The 17404-nt window shown below is 40.7% G+C and overlaps 1 protein-coding gene across 4 annotated transcripts in view; it reads right to left on the bottom strand.

Moving 5' to 3' along the window:
- The window catches only part of APLP2 (amyloid beta precursor like protein 2), a 61514-nt gene extending 44523 nt beyond the window's left edge, over positions 1-16991 (bottom strand). For 3 of the 4 annotated variants that reach the window (XM_020874689.2, XM_020874691.2, XM_020874692.2), the window contains exon 1: positions 16777-16991. In XM_020874689.2, the coding sequence (XP_020730348.2) occupies positions 16777-16881 (105 nt within the window). In that variant the 5' untranslated portion in view covers positions 16882-16991. The remainder of the gene's footprint in view (positions 1-16776) is intronic. The other variant, XM_020874693.2, reaches the window with a different exon arrangement.
- Positions 16992-17404: the final 413 nt, after the last annotated feature.

Raw genomic sequence — 17404 nt, 5'->3', positions numbered from 1 at the left:
AGAGCATTAAGTGGAAGTCCTCTTCAAAAGGACATAGGAAAGGGCAGTGGCGAATTGGCTGGTTTGCCAGCCAATCAGGGAAGATTCTGCTATGAAATGCGGCTTGCAATTCACCTGAAAATGAGTAATACATAGTTATTGCAAGAGGTAGTTTCAAGCCAACTTTCTCCATTTTCAGCAAGGGTTGAAAACTCTGTACCTCTGAATGACAGAGTAGATGGGGGTGTAAGACAAATGATAAGCCACACCCAGTCACCGAAGGGGAGACCAGAGGCTCTTACAAATAAATGGGGCCTGCTGTTGCCAGATTTCCAATTTCTTCAAACACTGGAAAGGAATGTTTAAGACAAAAGTCCACAGTATTTGGAAACGGTGATGTTTAATTTGAACATAAAATACAATGATGCCCAAGACAGTGAAAGCCAAACAAAACTTGGAGTTTGAGTAGGTCCTATTTTGTCTTCAAGCGTCAAGTGTTCAGTCTCTACGGGAGGGAATGTACCCAGAGGCTTCATAAGAGGGGCCACAGTTAATCTGTAAAGCATACAATTCATCAAACAACTAACATCCAGAAGTCATAGTATAAACTAAAATTAATTATATTCTGTCGATTAAAATAAATTTGATGGTAATAATCTACTTTGAAGACCTTTGGCACCTAAGGATTGGAAGTCTTAATATTATTAAGATGACAATTCTACTCAATCTATTAATTCAATGCAATCCCCATAAACATCTCAAGAGCATATTCTGCAGAGGAAAAAAACTTCTGAAATTCATATGGAACTGCACAATCTTGAAAAAGACTCTCACTTCCTGATTTCACAACAAAGCAACAGTAAATAAAACTATGTGGTACTGGCATAAAACAACAGATGTACAGAACAGAGAGCTCAGAAATAAACTCTTGAATATATAGTCAAATGACTTTTTACAAGGGTGCCAAGACCATTCAACAGAGAAAGTCTTTTCAACAAACACTGCTGGGAAAACTGCATAGTCACCTGCAAAAGAATGAAGCTGGACTCTTAAGTCATATATAAAAATTAACTCAAAATAAAAGATCTAAATATAAAGGCTAAAAAGATAAAACTCTTAGAAGAAAATATAAGGAAAAACTTTCACAACATTGATTTGGCAATGATTTCGATTACATATGATAACAAAAGTACAGTCAATACAAGGAAAAATAGCTAAACCACACTTCAAAAAAAAAAACCTTTGTTTTAAAATCACAGATCTGGTAAGGGATTGATAGCCAGAAAATTTGTGAGCTCTTACAACTCAACAACCATCATCACAAAAACCCAATTCAAAAATAAGTAAAAGAGTTGAATAGAAATTTTTCCAAAGAAGATGCAAACGGCCAAAAAGAAAAGGCTTTCAACATCACTAATCATTAGGGAAATGCAAATTAAAACCACAGTAAGATACCACATTAAGATGGCTTAATATTAAAAAAAAAAAAAAAAAGGGCAACAAGTGTCGGCCAAGATGTAGAGAAATTGGAACCCTTGTCTCTGATGGTGGCAATGTAAAATGGAGCAGCGCTTCTCAAGAAGTTAAAAAACATAGAAATTACTGTATGATCTAGCAATACGCAAAAGAACTGAAAGCAGGAACTTACTGGAGGACAATGTAAAAATACCTGGAAGTAAACCCTATAAATAGTTTCTTTAAAAAAGATAAGCTAGATTAAAATAATCTATTTTTAAAAGACTGGAAAAGTGCTATCATTTTTTTAACCACCTAAAAGACTTCTTTCATTTATCATCACAGGAACTGTATGTTGCCCTCAGCTGTGTGTTGTATGTTCTGCAAAGTGCCCTGCATACAGCATTTTAATAAATGTCTGCCAACAACAAGGACCATGAGGAACTTCAAATGAACCAGTTACCAGGGAAAGCTTTCAATTTTTGAGCAAGTTACATACAATAGTTCTTTTAAGTGTCAATTTGAGATACAGCTAAAAGGATTTTTTCATAAAAGTTATTTACTGCATACTGTTTACATTAGTGAAAATTTAGAAATGTAAATTATAAAAAAATTATAGAGAAGACTCTTGTTTTTACATATAATCCTAAAAAGACAGGCAAGTTCAAAGACATACATGTGATTTGGGGGGATTCTGCCACTAGAAAGCTAATGATTTATACAAATCTCAATTACTTCCATTGTTTTAGGAAAAAAGTTATTCTTGAAAACTTAATTCTAGCATTTTATAAACATTCCTTAGCTCTTTCTACATAATTGAGCCCACTGCATGTTCACCTCAATTCAGACTCAGCCTAGAAAGCACCAAATAAGCACCAACTCCATCAAACCGTATGCTGTGCATCAATAAAATAAGGGCAAAAATGCAGGAAAACACTCAAATTATAGTTGCAATAGTGCTGCAAATATCCAACCACTGGCTGGTAGGCAGTATTCTCATGCAGTAACTCAGATTATTTGTGCATCAACTTAAACAGTCCAAATTCAGAATATAGAAGGCAACTAAAGTAGTGGATAGTGCACATTTTCTTTTTTTGGACGGAGTTCAAATGCCCCAAACCATGAAAGATGATTCAATTTAAAGCAATGCTGTAAAATATTTAATGGGTTGGAAAGTTATTCAATATGTCAAAAGGAAGGAAAACAGACTATAAACATAGTAAGAGGGAATCCATTCTTTCTAAAAAAACACAGACTGGGAAAATTTTAAAGTTTTTTATCTGGCAAATTACAGTTAATTTATTTGTTTTGTTTTAGCTTTACCTATATTTTCCAGATTTTTCACAATGACCATATATTTTTTCTTTAACACAGGATACACACTGAGTCACTACAGCAATCATTTTTGTAAAGAATCAATTTATAATCTCAGTCATTTTTAATGAAAGATATTAAGATGTAGCAAATAGGTTCCTGAGATGATACATACTCAAGTCATAATGCACAATGACTGTAAGCCTAAATTCTATGATCTGATAGTGATTCGGTGGTAGAGAAAGATGGAGAAATAACCTCAAAACAACTTTCTTTACTTTCTGATTACTAAGAATCACCTGCTGCAAATTTCTACCTGAACGGGACTGTGGTTAGGTAATATCCACAAACCCGTGGTGGTCCCATGCTGACCTGAGATACCCCTTTCTGGGGCCTCTGCTCAGGCTACCTTTCTACCACTAAGCACAACCTTGAGAGCCAGTTCATCACTTGCGGATTATAACCAAGATCAAGTCACTTTATCTGTGTATGCTTTAGTTCCTGTATCTGTGAAACAGGAATAACCACAGTACCTGTCTCAGAAGGTAGTTCAAAGGTCTCAATGAGTATGTGTAAAACTATACATAGTAATTGCACCATAAATACAACTATCACTATTCTGACTACTTCAACTGCCACCAGAATCTGCCACCCTACTCTTGCTGTCTACTCTTTCCCCCTAACTACTTAAAGTAACATAAGTTCTCTCTGTAAACTCCCAGCAGATATCTAATTTCAAGGGAATTAATTTCCAGTTATGGTCAACTACATAATTCAGACCAATCCTCCTGATAAGGACAGCGAGAAAAGCACATATTTTTTAAAAAGCATTTAGTTAAAGGCAGTAGGAACCTAAAAAGACAGTGAAGATTTCCCAAGTCTGTAACCAGGGGAGGATGAAAACCCAAGGCGATGAATAAAGCGCAGAGGGCTTTGTTCCTCTGGGGATGATGAAAAATCCTGAAAGATGCAGCTAAGCAGTCCTTTAACAGCCTGAAGGATCAAACAGAAAGGGCTGGAGTCCAGGGCAGGAGGCAGAGGGGAAACACGTTAGCGGTTTGGACTGAGACCCCAACACACGCTGAATCTAGAAGGGTAATCCAGAAACTGACAGGACTTCACAGAGACTGCAGCTCAGCTTCTGTTTCTCTCAATTCGTAAACAAAAGTGAGATCCTAGATTGCCAGTTCATCACACCCCAGGTAGAAGCAAATCACTCCCTGGAGTTTAACAGCCCCAGCCTCAAACTCATCTATAAGCATTTGTATCAAAAAAATATATGGCACATTATCAAAAATAATCTGACAAATGAGATAAAGGAACATGAATAAATAACCAGCAGAAAGAGAAAATAGAAAAGACACACAGGGACCCCAGACACAAGAAGTACCAGACACAGACTTTAAGTATACTTTTCATTTTCAAAGACACAAATAAAGAATTTCATCTGTAATCAGGAAACAATTGAAAAAAAAAAATCAACCAACCAATCTTGAATTATAAAACTGAAAACTACAATAATTAAATTTAATTCAATGGATGGGACTTCATGGTAAACAGAAAGATGGGTCAAAATGAAAAGCTATCAGATGAGGCATGAAAAAACACACAGGCTAGGGCAACAGTGTCTAAGATGTCTGTTTTTGGAGTCCCGAGGGAAAGGAGAGAAGTACGCAGAAGCAGTATTTAAAGACTTAAATACTTAGATGGTGGTTGAGAATTTTCTAAAACTGATAAAAGAACAAACCACAGATTCGAAGAGCTCTACAAGGAAGATAGTTAGCCTCTCATAACTTCAGATTCTGTATCCACGGATTGAAGATACTCAGGGAAAAAAATTTCCGTAGGCCAATAACTATCTACATAGCATTTACACTGTATTTACAACTATCTACATAGTATTTATACTGTATTCACAACTATCTACATAGCGTTTACATTGTATTTACAACTATCTACACAGCATGCAAAAACGAAGATCATGGCATCCGGTCCCAACACTTCATGGCAAATCGATGGGGAAACAATGGAAACAATGATAGATTTTCTTGGACTCCAAAATCACTGCAGACGGTGACTGCAGTCATGAAATTAAAAGACCCTTGCTCCGTGGAAGAAAAGCTGTGACAAACCAAAACAGCATATTAAAAGTGAAAGTCACTCAGTCATGTGAGACTCTTTGCAACCCCACCATGGACTATATATATAGTCCATGGAATTCTCCAGGCCAGAATACTGGAGTGGGTATTTCTCCAGCGGATCTTCCCCGTCCCAGGAATCCAAACAGGGTCTCCTGCATTGCAGGCAGATTCTTTACCAACTGAGGTATCAGGGAAGCATATTAAAAAGCAGAGACATTGCTTAGTCAACAAAGTCCATAAAGTCAAAGCTAGTCGTGTATGGATGTGACAGCTGGGCCATAAAGAAGGCTGAGCACCAAAGAATTGATGCTTTTGAACTGTGGTGTTGGAGAAGACTCTTGAGAGTCCCTTGGGCAACAAGCAGATCAAACCAGTCAATCCTAAAGGAAATCAGTTCTGAATATTCACTGGAAGGACTGATGCTGCAGCTGAAGCTCCAATACTTTGGCCACCTCTTGCGAAGAGCCAACTCATTGGAAAAGACCCTGATGCAGGGAAAGACTGAAGGCAGGAGGAGAAGGGGACGACAGAAGATGAGATGGTTGGATGGCATCACCGACTTGATGGACATGAGTTTGAGCAAGCTCCAGGAAATAGTGAAGGACAGGGAAGCCTGGCATGCTGCAGTCCATGGGGTCACAAAAAGTAGGACGTGGGTGAGTGACTGAACAACAACAACAATATTTACAACTATCTACATAGCATGTACATTGCATTTGGTATTATAAGTAATCTAGAGGTTACTGCATAGGAGAATATTCACAGGTTACAAGCAAGTACTACACCATTTTATATAACAGACGTGAGCATCACAGACTTTGGTACGGGGGGAAGGGGAGTCCTGGAACCAATTCTCCAATGATACAAACGGGCTATACATTTTTAAAAAATCCACACCTAGGTACACAGTAAAATTGCTGAAAATCAGATTCAAAGAGAAGGTCTAATAAGTAGTCAGGGACAAGAAATACATTACCTTCAAAGGAACACCAATCTGACAGTTAATTCCAGTAAGCTATTGATAATACTCAACATCAGGATAGATTATTAAATATCAAGAAACAGAATAATGAGTAAGATCTTCAAAATGATGAAAGAAATTATATCCCCAATGAACCTGTCTTGCAAGGAAGACACTAAAACAGATATTTGGTGAAAGAATATATGTCACTAGCCAATCTTAAGAAAATTCTGAAGTGTGTCTTGCAAGACAAAAAATTACCTGAAAAAGAAGCTTAGAGATACAAAATGCATGAAGAATAACAAAGAGAATATATAAATCCAAATCCGGGGCTCTCAATCTCACTGTAAATTTTAATCACTGGGAAGAGTTTTTAAGAAATATTAATGGTTCACACCCTCTCTCAAGAGACCTTGATGTAATTTGTCTGAATTGGAGTGTAGGCAATCTGTGCTTTGTAAACATTTCCCCAGATGATACCACTGTGCCTCCAGAGTTGATAACCACTGATGCTAAGTTCATTTAACTGTGTAAAACACAGTATGAGGTCTTCCGGGGTTTACATGAAATTAACATATATAACAACAATGGCAAAAATGTTGAGGGGAGGTTAAAGTGTTCTAATCTTCTATTCCTGGAAGACGGTAAAAGTACCAATTAGTATAAAACACTGATAAGTGAAAGATATTCAAACGTCTAAAGCAACCACTAAAGGGAGAACAAAAGATGATGAAAATATGTTCTGAAGTAATACGAGAAAGAAGTAAAATCAGAACCACTTTCAAAGGAACTGAGTAAGGGGATAAACATAGCAACCTGAATGTCCACCGACAGGTGAAAGTATAAAGGAAATACACACACACAGTGGAAAGCTATTTGGCCACAAAAAGTATATCCTACCATTTACAACAACATGGATGGACCTCGAGAGCATTATATAAAGTGAAGTAAGTCAGACAGAGAAAGATAAACGCTGCATAGTCTCATTTGTGGACTCTAAAAACACTGATTTCATAAATATAGAGAAAAGATCACTTGTCAGATGTGTGGAGTGAAGGGTGAGGGGTGGAGGGTGAGCAAAATGTGTGAAAGCAGTTCAAAGGTACAGGTTTCTCTAAGGTATAAGGTACTAGTTATAATAGAAGTTAAGTCTGGGGAACCAACATACAGCACAGTGACTGTAACTACCCACACTGTACTGCACATTTGAGAGTTGCTAAGAGAGTAAATCTTAAACGTTGTCTCACACACACACGACAAGTCACCATGAGGTGGTGGATGTTAAGCAGACTTAGTGTGGTTCTCATCTCACAAAACGTGAGCATGCGTGTTCAGTCGCTCAGTCGTGTCCAACTGTGTGCGACCCCATGGACCATAGGCTCCTGTGTACACACAAATATTAAATCATTATGTTGTGCACCTGAAACTAATATAAAGTTGTATACCACTTATACTTCAGTTTAAAAAAAAACAAACAGAATTAGCAGAACAAAACAAAAAGCACTAAATAAGACAGTAGATGATAACCCAAATACCTTAGCAATCATGTTAAATGTAAAAGACAAACACTGTTTCCTAAGTCTGCAAAAGAAGAGACAACCACAAACACATCTAAAACAAAAAAATATGGAAATGCTAGACAAAGTACTGATAAAGGCAAAAACTTTACTGGAGATAACACGGGAGAATATAGCTATGAGAGGTTCAATTCCTTAGGAAGAGAGAGCAATTTTAAACCTGTATACTCCTAATAATGACAGCTTCAAACTAGCCAAAGCAAACAGAATGACAAGGAGAAACACTTTTCCAAAATCGCCATGGCAGATTTTTTTTTTTTTTTTTGGCCAATCCACACAGCGCGTGGGATCTCTGACCAGAGATCACGTCCAAACCCTCTGCACTGGAAGCGCAGTCTTAACCCCTGGACTGCCACGGAAGTCCACAGTGGGAGATTTCTAACATACCTTTCTCAGCCAAAGAAAAAAGATTTAAAAAATAATTAGGGATAAAGATCTGAACAACAATGAAAACAGTATGATCAGAAGACATATAAACACTGTCAGTAACAACTACAGAATAAACATTTTCTCTATGCACACAAGAAAAATTTTATCATCAACTGGACCATGAAGCAAGTCTCAACAAGTTTCAAAAAACTGAAATCATACAGACTAATACTCTGACCACAAAGCAGTTAACTTAGAAATGAACAGCCTAAAAGACAGCCAGATAACCTTCTCCACATCTCTGGAAATTAAGAAACGTACTTCTAAATTACCTGTAAAAAAAAAAAATTAAGTCACAATGGAAAAATCTATTGTTTTACTTGAATGATAATGAAAATATTATATATCCAAACTTGTATCTTGTTTAAGGGTACAAATTTGTAAACAATAGTTAAAGACTAGAGGCCTAATTCTCAGCACAGTGATTACAGTCCATAATACTGCTTTGTAAACAGCAAAGTTGCTAAAAGACTGGATCATAATTGCTCTCACTACCAAAAAGAATTTTTACTTATGGATGATAGAGGTGGTAGCAGCACCAGTGACACAGTGGTAAACATACTGCAGTATGTAAATGTATCAAACCAGAACACTGTACAGCTTGAACTTACGTGATGTTATACACAATGGGCTTCCCTGGTGGCTCTGACGGTAAAGTGTCCGCCTGCAATGAAGGAGAGAGTCTGCCTGCGATGCAGGAGACCAGGGTTCAATCCCTGGGCCGGGAAGATTCCCTGGAGAAGGGAATGGCAACCCGCTCCAGTACTCTCGCCTGGAGAATTCCATGAGCAGAGGAACCTGGCAGACTACAGTACGCAGGGTTGCAAAGAGTCAGACGTGACTGAGCAACACACACACATCTCTCCTTTGTTAAAAATATTAAATAGAAAGCTAAAAAACGTTATGAATTGCAGCTAAAGCCCTGTTCAGAGGAAAATATATAGCTTTAAATAAATTAGAAGAAAAGAAAAAGCTGAAAAAAATAAAGCAGTCATCTCAAAGTGCTAGGGGAAAAAATTAGACCTGTGAAAAGACCTAGGAAAAGAATAATAATGGACAGAAAGTAATGAAATAGAAAGTAAACATACAGAAAATAGGAAAGAGGCAATGAAAATATCAACTTTATTTCTACAACCACAACAAAATAACCAAAATTTTAAGATGCCATTTATAATAGCACTCAAAAAAAAAGCAGATATCTATAAATAAATCTAGCATTCTATATATAAGATTTCTATGCAAAAAGCTTTAAAACACTGAGGTTGATTAGAGAGACCTAAACAAAGGCATCTGTCATGTTTCTGGGTTGGAAGACTCAATATTAGAAAAATGTCTATTTTTCCTAACTGACAACTATAGACTCAATGAAACCTGAATCTAAATTCCAACAAATGCTGTTTTTGGTTAAATGCAGCCAACGTATTATGTAAAGAAAAGGGTCAAAGAGCAGTCAAGACACTAATGAAGACAATCCAAGTAGAAGGGCTTGCTCCAATAGGTCTAAAACCTTATACTAAGCACAGTCATTAAGACAGTGTGGACTTGGTACACGGATAGACAGTGGATTAGGACAGCTCAGAAATAGACTCGCACATACAGAGATATAAATTAACAGAGGTGATAGGGGAGAACAGGAGGGAATGGCGACCTTGACATTTAAATGGTACAAGCTGGGTAACTATGTGAAAAACAATAAATAAGTAAAAAGACCAATACTTCATATCTACACAACAATGAGTTTCAGGGAAACTGTGGCTCCAAATGTGACAGTCAAACAGAAGGCCCTTGGTAGGCAACACAGGAGAATAACTGCCCCCCGAATGTCCTCGGGGGGCAAACTTCTCACATGTGACACAAGAAGTACCTGTCATAATTTTTTAAAAAGTAAAACTGATAAATTAGACATTAAAATGAAGAACTTCTAAAGACATCATGAAGAAGAGGGTAAAAAGGCAAGTAGCAGAAGGGGTAGTGTTATCTCAATAACCTCAAACTGGAGACATCCCAAATGTCCATCAACAGCAAAACAAACTGTGGTTTCTTCATAGACAGGAGTACTATACAGCTGTGGAAACAGGCGAACCACAGCTACAATCAGTAATCCAAATGATCCTCAAAAACATGTCCAATGAAAGCAGCCAGAAACTCAAGAAAACATACTGAGGGATTCCATTTACTTAAAGACTAGAAAGCAAAAAAGGTTAAATTACAGTGTTTCGGGATGAATGCCTGGATAGTAAAACTATAAAGAAGAAAGGCAAGACCTAATCACCATAAAGGTGAGGCTAACAAGGGGCAATGGGAATGGGAATGGGAATGCTCTATTTCTGGACCTTGGCAGTGGTTACAGAAGCATCTGTTTTACGAAAATACACTGAGTTATACTTTTTTTTCCCCTTTGTGTATTTAAGTTGTAAAAAGCTCAAAAAGACTCCAGGCTTTCCATGTGGGTGTGTAAGGCTGTGATGGGGCCATAGCACCTTTCACAGGCACCAGTCTGTCCTTACTTCCATTTCAAATACCCTAGCATTCTTACCTTCTAAAATTCTCTAAAACACGCCAACAATTTGCACTCTGCACTGATCTCTGAAAGCCTGGGATCCAAAGAGATGAAAGGGTTCTCTCACAGCACAGGAACATGAATGGGAATGCTGAATTCCCAACTCAAGATAAGAGTTACTTCCAGAAAGGAAGATTAATGGAATGGGGGTTCAAAGAAGGCCTATTATAATGCTTTACTTCTCTATCCATAGTGTTTTAGTTCTTAAAAAAAAAAAGTTAAAAGCAAAGACGGGAAGTGCTAAAATTTAACAAAACTGGGTGGTGGATAAGTGGATATGAGTACCTTTTACATACTTACCATGCTATGCTGGTGATATTCCTAATGAAACGGAATAAAAGGTACTACACTCTTTACACTTATTAGCTCATTTCTTTCTCCATGTAAAAGTTCTGCGTGAGCCTAAGTTAAGTCATACTTAGCCTTCCAGAGACAATATATAAAAATCTGAAAATGTTTATGCTCTTCATCACCCACATTAAAATCCATGTTTTCTTCTTCTCTAGGCTAAATATCTCCCTTATAAATTTTCAGGTACTTCTCCATTCAACCATTCTGTTCTGGATGGCAACATCCTAACAAACCATGGGAAAGCCTTCTTCGATGTCTCAATTCCACCAGCAAACTTTTAACTCACAGGTAACTTGCTGCTACTGCTGCTAAGTCGCTTCAGTCGTGTCCGACTCTGTGTGACCTCATAGACGGCAGCCCACCAGGCTCCCCCGTCCCTGAGATTCTCCAGGCAAGAACACAGGAGTGGGTTTAGGTAAGAACAAATGCACTCTTTTCCTTTCCAGCCAGACCAGCCGTATGTAGCAGATGTTGGGCTGTTATCTACCCAACATGCACAGCACTCTTTCCCATCAGAAGCCAGTGTGCAGTCTAAGCCTATCACAGCACCACCACCACGAATCACCCATGTCTGCTTCAGCTGGAAGCACCTGATATCATTCAGCCCAGTTGATGAGCTCCGAGAAAAACCCCATGATCCCCTGGATGTTACCACAGCAGAGCCTGTGCTCCGAAACTGCAGCACCCTTGTGCAACCCCAAGAAGTGCCAGGCTGAGGAAGGCAGAGCAGAAAGGCTGTGGCGGGGCTGTTCAATTAACCCACACCACAGGTGCCCACTCCAAATGATGACTGACTTTTTTCTGGACCACAATCTTATTCTAGTCGTATGGGTTACTGTGTTAGCCTCTTTCTAATAGTTCGTTTACCAACAAGGCCAGTGACTGGAAATCTGGTGCCAATAACCTTTTCCCTTCCAAAGAATCCCATACACTGATTTTGATAAGATGGTGGTCTTATCAAGACCACAGGTGGTCAGAGTTTCTTTCCTTAAATTTTTGTATCAGAATACAAAGACAAAACAAGCTTACTATTGAAAAAAAAAAAAAAAGAACTTGCACATTATACAGAAAAGCATTAGTTTTTTTTTAATCCATGGAAAATGTAAAACGGCAAGGTCTCCTTTAATTACAACTTTCAAAGAAAACCACTGTTAGCAGTTTGGCAATACATGGATTCATGATACAGTATCTATGAAATTAGTTCCTTTTAAAGAAAATATTCCTATCAGATTTCCTGATGGTAGAGAAAATAGGTAAACAAGAGTGAAAAAAAAAAAAAAAAAAGAAATATGCAACCCAAATAGAAATGCCATGAAACACCCCGATATAAAAGGGGCAACAACTTAATAGGACAGACCAGTTCTCACCCTGGCCTTGCTGGCCTCTCCTGACTCCCTGCTTCAGGTGTGGATGAGAAGACCTACTTTACCAGACTTCTGGGGACTTATGTAAGATGCTGTACCCACATGAGTTCTGTAGTCTTTTTGTTTGCTGCAGTTTGTTTTTCTCCACCTGCACATGAGAACCCCCTGGGGAGCCCATGACAATGAGATTCCCAGATGTCCTCAAGGAGAATCTCTGGGGGTGGGGCCTGAAAGTCACAGGCAAGTGCGCTTTGCAGGGGAAAAGGCATGAGGCATATCTGGTTTTATTACTGCACTCTTTAGCCTCTAACGCAGAACCTGGTAACAGTGTTCAACAAACATTAGTGGGATGGATAACAAATGAAGAGTTGTATTTTAAAAACAGATTAGTTACGTTGCAAAAGATTCCATGAAAAAAGGCTTCCATGATGCTTATGTAAGAAAATGTCTCTAGGCAAAAAAGCAGTTATTAGCTGTACTTGATACAGAGAACTGGAACTCATTTCTATTTCGTTCACTTTCCATCTCAGACCATAAATCAAGGTGCACTATACTAAATTTAATTAAGAGTCAAGGTAATCTAGTTTACCTCACTAAAAAAACAACTCATGGGAATTGGATTATGGGCGATTTCCAACTCTCAAATGGCCTCCCTCCACAGACTCTACAATCACTGTTCAAAAATGTATCCCTTTTTAATCACACAGAAAACTATTTTCTTTCAGTAGTTCATTTTACGACAATTCAAAATACTAATTGTTAGGTACCAGCTTTAATAAGCAATCTGTCTGTCACTTTGATAAAAATGTATGTACCTGGTAGTCACAGGAGGCTAGACACCACCAACACATTCACAGTGAAATTTCCACGGACAACACAATGATCTCAGGTTATTTTTCACTTCTTATTCTTCAAATGCATTTAAAATTTCTACAATGAATATGCACTCCCTAAGTAATTTTTCTTGTAATTTTAAACAGAAAATGCAAAAGCCCAATAATTTAGTAAGAGTAATATAATTGAGGAATCCTGAAAGGTTTTCAAGTTTTTATTTTCCAGAGTCAAAACAAGATCAGGTAAGCTTAAGATATTATATTTGGAAAAAAATTAACCCTTCACGTACTACTACCAAGAATTCTAAAGCTCTTTAACTTAAAAAAAAAAGTTTTCAAATTCTATGAAGGACATTATTGGTTCTGCTGGCAAAAAGGAATACAGAGAGTAGATTTGATCCAAGTATTGTATCGAAGTTAAATTTCTTTAAGCTCATAACCAAACAGGTTATGCAGGACACAGTCCTTGGTTCTCAGGTTCTTAGGTAATACATTTGGAAGTTTTCAGGGGTAGAGGGGCAAGATGTATGCAATTTGCTCCCTTTGCTTGTTTGCAAAAGATATATAATTACACAATGAATGACAAAACAAATGCTGAATAGGGGGAAATGTTAAACTGATGAATCTGGGTAGAGGATATAAGAGTGTTTCCTACAATTTTTGCAATTTTTTGTAAGCCTGAAATTATTTCCAAATAGAAACTGTAATTGAAAAAAGTTAACAGAAAAAAAATACTCAAAGCTGTTAAGATCATACTGGACCAACTTTAAGCAAGGCTTTATTGTGAGGGAAAAAAACATTTAAAAACTGTGCTAATAAAAACACTCACACAGCACCAACTTTAAAAAATAAATTAAATTAGCACCACCCAGGAGAAATATGAGTCATATATGTTATATTTGAAACAGGTGAGACTAATTTTAATATAATTTACTTAGGCATTGTGTAAAATATCATCATCCAATGCAATCAATACAACAATTACAAATCAGTTATTTTACAAGGTTGTTCATAGCAAGTCTTCAAAATGTGGAGTGCATCTGGCACCTACAGATAATCTCAATTCACATGCTAAATTTCACAGGAAATATCTGACTCGCATTTACATTTATAAAATGTAGTTTAAAAAGTAGACTCATATAAAAAGTTGTTTCCAATCACTGAACTGAGTATTGTTTTTAAATGTAAATTAGCTAAAATTAAACAAAATGGAAAATTCATTCCTCAATCATTATAGCCACCACTGCAAGTGGCTACCCTGCAGGACAGCCCCGCTTTAGATGATGAAGACAAACCCCATCAAAGGAGGATTTGCCAAAACTTAGCACATCACATTTATCAAAGGATTTTAACACAGTTATAATAAAGTAAAAGCTGATGCTTCTATCAGAGGCATTGGTATTTGTCCAGGTCATAATCAGACATTGCCTCTACCATCACTTAAATACCAGCACAAAGCTTCTTGATATTCTGCCTCAGATGTCATACTATGAGTTTCCTGAATATTGGCTACCAAAGGGCCCACTCATTTTAAAATGTGGTGGAATGAACTCGAGTTCTGGCTCTCAGAAGCCTCAGTGTCCACTGCACAGAGTGCAGGATTTCAGCACGAATACCACAAGGGAGCAGGCCCTCAAATGAACTTGTCTCGGATTTAACAGAGGAAGTGACCCCGAATACAGAGATTCTTTTTCTTTCCTTTTAAACAGGTGTATGAGATTAATTCAGTCAACACCAAGCAACACTCAAGATTTGCCAATCAATAACTCTGTGCCAAGCAATCTGATGAGGGATTTGGCTAGAATCCCTTTGGCTAATCTCAGTAAGGACCATCTCAAAGAGAATCCTGATTTAGGCCATTCTCATCTAAACCAAGGCTCAGGCAGCCCTTTGCCTAGAAGTTAGTAAACAAAATCAAATTATATATGTATGAAGGAAATTCTGCCTCTTGAACAAAAGAAAAAAAGCATTTGAAAGATAATTTAGTAAGGGTGGGCAAAAATACAGCTCCAAAGATGAGAAGTTTCCTAAAACCGCATGCAAACACCATTTTAGGGAATGTCTAATTCCTACTTTCTGTCTAGTCGGACTTTCCGATTGAACAACGATGTGGATAATAATCAAACTTAATCCACAACAGCTAATTCTGGTATTGTTCACTGCTCTTTCTCGGCAGGCAAACAAGTGCCTGTTTAGACCTGAAAGGAAGATATTCTTGAAAACTGATGAACCCTTGATTGTGAATTCACTAGTGCCTGAAGTTACTCATACCTCTGGGAAGTGAGGTAAAAGAATGTGAACAATGGTTTGTGACATCCTGCCCTAAGAGTTAAATTCTATGTTCCAAACAAAAGCTTTTTCCTTTCCCTTCCACCGCACTCATCTAGAGTGCTTCCCTGCGACACCATATCGTAGATCACAGACATAACTCTAACCACTGCGTGGAAACGAAAAGAATCCTAATCTAAAAGTATGCTTACATAAGCATTAACTATTTCTACTTGAAACTTCCTCCACCACCACCCCGCCCCCCGCCCCTGAAGAATCAAAGCTTTAAGCAGGATGAATAGGACGTTTTAAGCTGTTCCACTGGAGGTTTGTTCTAGAGTCGATTGTTTCTAATCGTGGAAATATTTCCACTTTCTGCAGAAGAACACGTTCTAACTGTGGGTTTTTATTAGAAACTCTTCAGTCAATGCCTGTGTAATCAAATCCAGTCTCACTTCTCTCTGAAATTAGCCAACTCCGCAGAAAGCCATTGTAATTTGCAAAAGAGCGAAGAGGAGAAATGAACTACACCAGAAACACACATTCCAGTCCGACAGATCAAGCACTATTTCGAGATGGCAAGTAAAAATAAAGCCCCACGGCTCCATTGTGGACAGAAAGGTTTCTACAAGCGGCCAGGTCCAGGCCACAAGGCAGGACCCCCTGACCCCAGCAGGCAAGCACCCGACCACCGCCCGGCACAGACGTGTGTGTCCGCGAGGTCGCCAGGTGCGGGCAAACTACTTACGCCGAAAAAGTACGATTCAACCAGAGTTTTTACAACGTATTCACGGGTACTGTCCCTGCTCGCTGAAACCCACCACAAAAGGGAACAACGCCGACAGCAGACAAGGGTTTCCCCTGGTTCATCAGATTCAGGCAACCGAATTGTATTTAACAATCCCTCCCGAAGGTCCGACGCCAGAGCCGGGATCCGGAGCGGGAGGCGCACAGGAAGCAGAGGGCGCACCCGCTGCGGGGAGCGGAGTCGCTCCCGTGCCGCCCGGGAGGCGCTGTCCCGGCGCCCGCATCCCCGCGGCCCGGCCCACTCGCCAACAAAGGCCGCATCCGCCGTTCCCGGGTGGAAAGCCGGGGTGCCGCACGGGGGCCGGGTCAGTACGGCCGCCCCCGGAGCGAGCCCAGCCGCACCGTGTCTCGGGCTGCAGGGCGCACGGCAGAGGCTCGCGCGGTCCCGGGGGACGGCGGAGTGGGACTCTGGGCTTCGCAGGGTCCGCAGAGGATGTGGCGGCGCCGCGGGCGGGATGGGGGCTGGGGCGGCCGAGGCGGCCCGCTGCCCCCCGCAACCCCGATGCCTTTCATTTGGCCTCTGCGGCGGCGGAGACAGCCCGACCTCCAGCGCCAAGCACTGCGCCAAGCCGGGGCGGGCGGGGGAGGCGCTCCAGACCCGCCGCAGCGCCGGACCACCCCCACCGCCCCGCGCGCCGCGACCCCCTCCCGGCCCGGACCCCGCGGCCCGCCCGCCCGCAGGCCGCGCTCCCCCGCGGGCGCAGGATAAAGGGCTCGGGCGCTCGCCCGGTCCCCACCTCAATGTAGCCGGCCAGCGCCGCGGCGGGAGCTGTGAGCCCGAGCAGCAGCACGACCAGGAGTTTGCCCGTGGCCGCGGTGGCCGCGGTCCCGGTGGCGGCCATCCCTCGCCGGGTGGCTCTAGCGCTCGGCTCTCAAGCTCACACAGACGGACCCAGCAGTGTTCCCACCGCGACCCAGAAGCATCTGAAGCTTGTCCGCCGCCGCCCCTAGGGTTTTACACCGACCGGAACTGACTTCACAAAACCACACCCTCCATCTTCGGCGCCCAGTGCCGACCCGCAGAACCTCCGCAAGACACAGCCCCTCGTTCAGCCCAAACCCAATCAGGGGACGGAAGAGCCCTCCCCTCCCGCCGCTCCAGCCGCGCACCCCGCCCGGTCCCGCCCCCAGCTGCTGACGCCCCGCCCCGCCGGGCCCCGGCTGCTCCGGGATGCGGGGGTGTGCGCCGGGTTGGGGGGGCCCGGGCGGGGTGCGCTTGGGCCGCCAGCACCCTCCTGGTTATCTGCCCGCACTGCGCCCTTCTGTTCTCCTGCAGCCGCCCGACACCAGACACGCCCCGCTGCCCGCCCCTGCGGGCTATTTTCCAGATTCCTTCGGGTACCACCCTCTTCGGGGTTCCGACAA

The sequence above is a fragment of the Odocoileus virginianus genome, chromosome 28 (assembly GCF_023699985.2).
Source record: "Odocoileus virginianus isolate 20LAN1187 ecotype Illinois chromosome 28, Ovbor_1.2, whole genome shotgun sequence".
In the NCBI taxonomy this organism is placed as follows: domain Eukaryota; kingdom Metazoa; phylum Chordata; class Mammalia; order Artiodactyla; family Cervidae; genus Odocoileus; species Odocoileus virginianus.
The sequence above is the reverse complement of the archived record's forward strand: the minus strand, read 5'-3'. Positions and strand labels throughout refer to the sequence as shown.